The sequence below is a fragment of the Chiloscyllium plagiosum genome, chromosome 37, assembly GCF_004010195.1.
Source record: "Chiloscyllium plagiosum isolate BGI_BamShark_2017 chromosome 37, ASM401019v2, whole genome shotgun sequence".
Classification (NCBI taxonomy): Eukaryota; Metazoa; Chordata; class Chondrichthyes; order Orectolobiformes; family Hemiscylliidae; genus Chiloscyllium; species Chiloscyllium plagiosum.
In genome coordinates, this window is record NC_057746.1 from 32,549,102 (window position 1) to 32,556,725 (window position 7,624).

At 41.3% G+C, this 7,624-nt stretch overlaps 1 protein-coding gene across 2 annotated transcripts in view; it reads left to right on the plus strand.

Annotated features, from left to right (window-relative positions):
• LOC122541478 overlaps window positions 1-7,624 on the plus strand; it is a 136,279-nt gene that overhangs the window by 107,330 nt on the left and 21,325 nt on the right. For both annotated transcript variants that reach the window (XM_043678274.1, XM_043678275.1), the window contains exon 4: window positions 5,986-6,303. In XM_043678274.1, the coding sequence (XP_043534209.1) occupies window positions 5,986-6,303 (318 nt within the window). The remainder of the gene's footprint in view (window positions 1-5,985; window positions 6,304-7,624) is intronic.

Sequence of the window (7,624 nt, forward strand, 5' to 3'; positions counted from 1 at the left end):
TAAATTCCCGCCTCAGGCAACTGTCTGTATGGAGTTTGCACATTCTCCCCGTGTCTGCATGGGTTTCCTCCGGGTGCTCCGGTTTCCTCCCACAGTCCAAAAATGTGCAGATTAGGTGAATTGGCCATGCTAAATTGCCCATAGTGTTAGGTGAAAGGGTAAATGTAGGGGAATGGGTCTGGATGGGTTGCTCTTCGGAAGGTCGGTGTGGACTTGTTGGGCTGAAGGGCCTGTTTCCACACTGTAAGTAATCTAATCTAATCTAATCCTTCCCATCCATGTACCTATCCAAATTAAATTAGCTTGCTTACAGTGTGCAAACAGGCCCTTCGACCAAACAAGTCCACACCAACCCTCTGAAGAGCAACCCACCCAGACCCATTCCCCTACATTTACCCCTTCACTGAACACTACGGGCAGTTTAGCATGGCCAGTTCACCTAAGCTGCACATTTTTGGACTGTGGGAGGAAACCGGAGCACCCGGAGGAAACCCACGCAGACACGGGGAGAATGTGCAAACTCCACACAGACAGTTGCCTGAGGTGGGAATTGAACCCGGGTCTCTGGCAGCAGTGCTAACCACTGTGCCACCGTGCCAAATGTTTTTTTAAATGTTGCTATTGTACCTGCCTCAATTACTTTCTCTGGCAGCCTATTCTATGTATGCACTGCTGTCAGCGTGAAGAAGTTACCCCTCTCATCTTGCTGGTGCCAAGGCCACCTTGCATGTTGACCATTCCACAATTTTGCAAGGGCCAAATGCCATTTGCCTTATGGGAAAAAGTAGAGGCAGAAATCAGAAGGCTGGAAAATGAAGGAATCATTATATCAGTCCAATTTGTTGAGTGGGCAGCACTTGTACTAATTTTAACACCCGACGAGTCTTTATGGGGATTTTAAGTACACTATTTTTCGCACTTAGATAAATGCCCAATCCCTCAAAGAATTGATATGCAAAGCTAGTAGAGGGGAGGTTATCCTTCACAAAGCTGGGGATAAGCAATGTTTACTTGTGCCACACTATCAGAAGGACATGATTACATTGGGGAGAGTGCAGAAGAGCTTTACCAGGATTTTACCTGAGATAAAAAGTCTCAGTTATGAAGAGAGACTAGATAGACTAAGTTTGTTTTTCTTAGACCAGAGGAGGCCTGAGGGGGTAGCTGACTGAGGTAAACAAAATTATGATAGACATAGACAAAGTAGATTGTGAGAATCTTTTCCCCATGGCAGATATTTAGGGTGAGGTGTAAGTGGTTTGGAGGGAATCTGAGGAAAAGCCTCCTTTATCCAGACTGTAGTAGAAATATGGAACATCCTGCCTGAGAGGGTGATGGAGGAAGATGCTTCCACAGCATTTAAAGTATCTGGACGAGCACATAAAATGGCTAAGGACCAAATGCAAATAATTGGGATTAGTGTAGTTTGGTGTTTGTTGACTTACAGGACCTTTGTTTCTGTACTGTATGACTCTATGAAATGTCAGTATCTAGACTGGATGGATGTCGGAAGCAACCTTGCTAATGTTTCCTCTGTGGCCTAGGTACATTTATCCTCAGAAATGGGGAGCGCTGAATAAGGTGACAGTGGTGGTATTAATTAATAATGTTGGTGCATGTGGGGGAAAGGCGATAAGATGTTCTGAGGATGTAAGGAGGCAGTACAGAGGGCATGCATGCTTAAGGGTAGAGCAATTAGGATGGGTGAGAGCATGAGGGAAGGTTTTCAATGCAGTTGTGGGAGTGGCTGAGCATGAGTGGGAAGTGAGTCCATTACCAGACTTAGAGTGAGTGTGAGATAACAGACAGAAGAGTGTGACAACTAACCAGATGGAGTGGAGAAGGTTCTTGACCTTTTTATGGCACTGCTGACTATCCTACTGTGGAAATATATGAAATAAGGTAGGTGAACTTGCAGCGTGGGTTGGTACCTGGGATTTCGATGTTGTGGCTATTACGGAGACATGGGTAGAACAGGGACAGGATTGGCTGTTGCAGGTTCCAGGGTTTAAATGTTTTAGTAGGGTCAGAGGTGGGGATAAAAGAGGGAGAGGTGTGGCATTGCTTGTCAAAGATAGTATTACTGCGGTGGAAAGAACGATGGATGAAGACTCGACATCTGAGGTAGTTTGGGCTGAGGTTAGGAATAGGAAAGGTGAGGTCACCCTGTTAGGAGTTTTCTACAGGCCTCCTAATAGTCCTAGAGACGTAGAAGAAAGTATTGCGAGGATGATTCAGGAGAAGAGTGAAAGTAATAGGGTGGTTGTTATGGGGAACTTTAACTTTCCAGATATTGACTCTTACTGAAACAAAAAAAAAGAACAAAGAACAGCAGATGCTGGAAATCAAAAAGAAACACAGAAATTCTTTTTGGAGTCAAAGCAGAGTTAATGTTTCGGGTCCAGTGATCCTTCTTCAGAACTTCCAAAATGTTACCTCGCCTTTGTCTCCAGAGATGTTGTCAGACCTGCTGAGTTTTTCAGCAATTTCTGCTTATTGAGATATTGCAGTGCCTTATTTGAACAATAACATAATGTAATGCAAGGTCAACATAATAAGTTGACGATTGTTGCTACTTGCTAAAAGGATAACAGCAGAATTCAAACTAGTATTCAAGAGAATTTGATCAGAGAGAGAGTCCTGCAGGTAAAGACATCAGACAGTTACTTTCATCTAAATAGTCAAAGAAGTGATCCCCAAACACTTGAAATAGAAAGAAAGATGAACTCCTGTAACCTATTCCACCTTCAAGTTCACTTGAGAAATCTACCCTTGGGGCAGATCAACTACAATAACTTTTGCAGCCACAGAGACATTTGTTTCTCAAGATCTTCACTGCAATCAAAACATCAATTAAGAAACAAGATCTGCACAGAAATAGAGGCTGAGTTAAATCCCATTTTTAATTATAACAGCTTTATCTTAATCTGTATCTAATTTTGTGTGTTTAATAGTGTTGGTGAGTCAAGTGGATGAGTCAACACATTTTTGTTATGCCTCCAGGACAAGTGAATGGGAAATAAATTAACCTTCTTCATTTTTAAATATGCAAAATCTTGCTGCTGGGTTATCAACATCAAGTCAACCATGTTGGGGATAATAAAATAGACACAACCCCACATACAAATATAGTGATTATGAGCAAATAAAAGTTGACAGCTAAAATTTGACCATAACATAATATATGTTATATGGTTAATTTTTATTGTGAGATAATGAGCACTGTATGGAAAATGCTAAGCATTATGACCTTGATGGCTTAGAACAAATCTGAATGGAAATGAAATCTAAAAAACTCAATGATTGACATATGTTTTCAAAAGTCCAATTGTTTTACAAAATGAAATGCTCATACGAGGAAGCTATTAGGGTGCTTAGAAGAATGGTGTCTCATAATGAAATTCTCTGCATAGAATATAGAAGTTATTTTGCTTTCACTTTTTTACGATGATAGTTGTGTATATTAACGCTTTTTTTTATTTAAAGAGAAATAAAACTTCTGTTTATATCACATGAATGCTGATTACTTGTATGCAGATGGGGAACATATTTAAGAGCATATGTTTAAGCATACGTTAAGAGACATTGAAGGAAATTTTAGTATGGTTATGTGAGGGGTGTGTGCTTGTACTGTTTAATTCTGTAAATATGTGCAATACAAGTAAACTTTAGTTCCAGTTTTATCCTTCATTAACTGGCTTGCTGGTTTAGAACACATTTGGTGCTTTCGTGCCATCAATGCATGGTTGTAATTTAAGGCTGTAAGAAGAGTTTACAGTGTTCTGTGCATGTGACCTGTTTTCAATGACCCCACACAAGTTGACCTTGTTATTTATGACAGTTTGCTGACCTTCTGAAGTTTGGTGGAAGGGTGCTTGGTGGCATACTAAATCCAGTAAGAAAATAAATATCAGTACCACTTTTGGCATTTCAGTCATCTCTTGACATTATGGTTTTATATTTCATGATTATAGAGAGAGAGAGGGGAAAATGTTATAACTGGGACATCGTGACCTAACACTGCAGTACATCAGGCACAGTGGTCGGAGAGTAACACTCTACTTGTTGTATCATTCCTGTGAACAACATATAAACTGCATGAAATCATGAGTTCAAAATTTTAATAATGATTTCAAGAATAAAGATTGTCTTTAGAGATACCTCCTTAACAGCATGAATTGTGAGCAGAACTGATGTTATAAGGTAACTAAACAGGTCAAATTCCATTTGATTGCATTCCCTTGTAGGAATTTGTACCATTTTTTTCAAGGAACAAATAATAGCCAAAGTTATAAGCAAAGGAAGTAGAATTATATCTTACTTCTATTCAAATTCATGATTGTATATGTCGCATTTCTGTTTATGGGCTCCATGATCTGGCCTCATATCTTTTCTAGATCTTTGCATTGGGAGTCACTGGAATGGAATTGCTGCTTCAATTTCTCTACTCAACAACTCCTAACCAATCTATTGCCCTCTGAAATTACAGCACTCCATTTCTGCCATGACCACCTGCTATTATCTTGCACTATCATTCTTCTAATCATTTAATCATTCTTGCCCTTTCACAGGCCTTTCCCATTATTCTTTTCCACCCACCTTTTCCTGGCTCAGAATCTCATTATTAGCAATTACGTTTCTAACTTCTTTCAGTTCTTAAGAAAGTCACCAACCTAAAATATATATACTGTTTCTTTCCCTGTTACTTTGCTATTACGAGGGGGCATAGCTTTAAATTAAGGGGTGGTAGGTATAGGACAGATGTAAGGGGTAGATTCTTTACTCAGTGAGTCGTGAGTTAATGGAATGCCCTGCCAGCAGCAGTGGTGGACTCTCCCTCTTTATGGGCATTTAAACGGGCATTGGATAGGCATATGGAGGATAGTGGGCTAGTGTAGGTTAGGTGGGCTTGGATCGGTGCAACATCGAGGGCCAAAGGGCCTGTACTGCGCTGTATTTTTCTATGTTTTATGTTCTATGAAATAGCACTGGCCTGGGCAGTGACATTGGACCAGGTTGGAAGAGTCTGTTGGCACAGCCTCTTCTGCTGGTCCTAGATTAGATTCCCTACAGTGTGAAAACAGGTCCTTAGGCCCAACAAGTCCACACCAACCCTTTGAAGAGTCACCCAGCCAGACCCATTTCCCCTCTGACTAATGCACCTAACACTCTGAGCAATTTAGCATGGCCAATCCAGCTGACCTGCACATCTTTGGACTGTGGGAGGAAACTGAAGCACCCAGAGGAAACCCACACAGACACGGGGAGAACGTGCAAAATCCACACAAATAGTCACCCGAAGCTGGAATCGATCCCTCTGGCACTGTGAGGCTGCAGTGCTAACCACTGACCTATCATGCCACCCCATGCCATTCTCTGAGAAAGGTTGTTTTTCTCTCTGGGTTGTGCCAGTTTGGAATTCTTTGACTCAGAGAAAGGAGTGGAGGCTGTCTCATTGAAACATTTTAAGGTGGAGGTAAACAGCTTACATTCCTGTTTGACAGGCAATCAATCACGGTTGAAAGGAATGCAGAATTCAGAACACAAACAAATCAACTACGATCGTAATGAATAGTGAAGCAGGCTTGAAGGGTCAAATGTATATACCCCTCCTAATTTGTATGTTTGAAGGTCAGACAAAGGTTTCGTTTTTTATATTGAAAAGGATTAAGTATTTCAACAGAATGGATTTTGCTCCGTCACTGACTAATTTGCTCCATGATCAATTGCTCCAGTATCATTCAAACAGATCTTTTATCCATCTTATGTCTGATTCTGGGATCTTCTGTCAGCAATGGGAATGTGTTGTCAATCCATATCTCATTCTGTCAGAGCAAGTATGTATCTGATTTCATAATGATGTCCCAACAGCAACTCCTCAGACCAGTCCGTCTGGCTGATGTTTTGCACTGGCTCTGAGCACGGTCATTTTATCTGCTGTTGTGTTTTGCTGATTGTATATAATATAATTTCTCTTTATTTCAGTTACAGTTGAAATAAATGTGGACGAAGGAAGCGATGTTGAAATTCCTGGACCAGAAAATCCTGAGAAATATTCTTTCACGATTTGGACCTTCTCTCGACTCTTGAATCCAATAAACATTGTTGAATTTTATGGACCGCCCGATATACCCAAAGGTTATGTCACATCTGAATATAAAGACCGAATTATCACAGATGCATATACTCTTTCCTTTGTACTACAACAAGTAATGATGACAGACAGTGGGACTTACAAATTACACAACGTGGATTCAAGTGGAATCTTAAAACATGTGGAGCTCATGGTGATCCAACAACAAAGTGAAGTACCTATTTGATTATGTTTGTTGAATTAAGTAAGATTTGTTTCATTTACCTCTCCTGTTGGAGCATAGAAAAGTACAGCACAGAACAGGCCCTTTGGCCCACGATGTTGTGCCGAGGTTTAATCCTAATGTAAAATATAACTTACTTACACACCCCTCAACTCACTGCTATCCATGTGCATGTCCAGCAGTCGCTTAAATGTCCTCTATGACTCTGCTTCCACCACCACAGCTGGCAACACATTCCATGCATTCACAACTCTCTGCATAAAGAACCTATCTCTGACATCTCCTCTATACCTTTCTCCTAATATCTTATATCTATGACCCCTCGTACCAGTCAATCCTGCATGGAAGAAAAGTCTCTGGCTATTGACTCTATCTATTCCAGTCATTATCTTGTATACCTCGATCAGGTCTCCTCTCTTCCTCCTTCTCTCCAGAAAGAAAAATTTGAGCTTATTCAACCTTTCTTCATAAGGCAAGCCCTCCAGTCCAGGCAGCATCCTGGTAAACCTTCTTTGCACCCTCTCCAAAGTCTCTGTATCTTTCCTATAGTAGGGCGACCAGAACCGGACACAATATTCCAAGTGTGGTCTCACCAGGGACTTGTCGAGCTGTAGCAAAACCTCGCGCCTCTTAAACTCGATACCCCTGTTAATGAAAGCCAAAACACCATATGCTTTCTTAACAACCCTATCCACTTAGGTGGCAACTTTGAGGGATCTATGTATTTGCACACCCAGATCCCTCTGTTCCTCCACACTGACAAGAATCTTTTCTTTAATCCTATATTCAGCATTCGAGTTCGACCTTCCAGAATGCATCACTTCGCATTTATCCAGGTTGAACTCCATCTGCCATTTCTCAGCCCAGCTCTGCATCCTGTCTATGTCATGTTGTAGCCTGCTGTAGCTCTCAATACTATCGACGTTACCTCCAACCTTTGTGTCATCTGCAAATTTACTAACCAACCCCTCAACCTCCTCATCCAAGTAATTTATAAAACTACAAAAAGCAGAGGCCCAAGAACAAAGCCCTGTGGGACCCCAATCAACACTGACCTCGAGGCAAAATACTTTTCATCTGCAAACTCTCTCTGCCTTCTGTCAGGCAACCAATTCTGAATCCAGATAGCCAAATCTCCCTGTATCCCATACTTCCTGACTTTATGAATGAGCCGACCATGGGGAATCTTTGAGGAGGTGACCAAGCATGTGGATGAGGGTAGAGCAGTGGATGTAGTATACATGGATTTTAGTAAGACATTTGATAAGGTTCCCCATGGTAGGCTTATGCGGAAAGTCAGGAGGCAT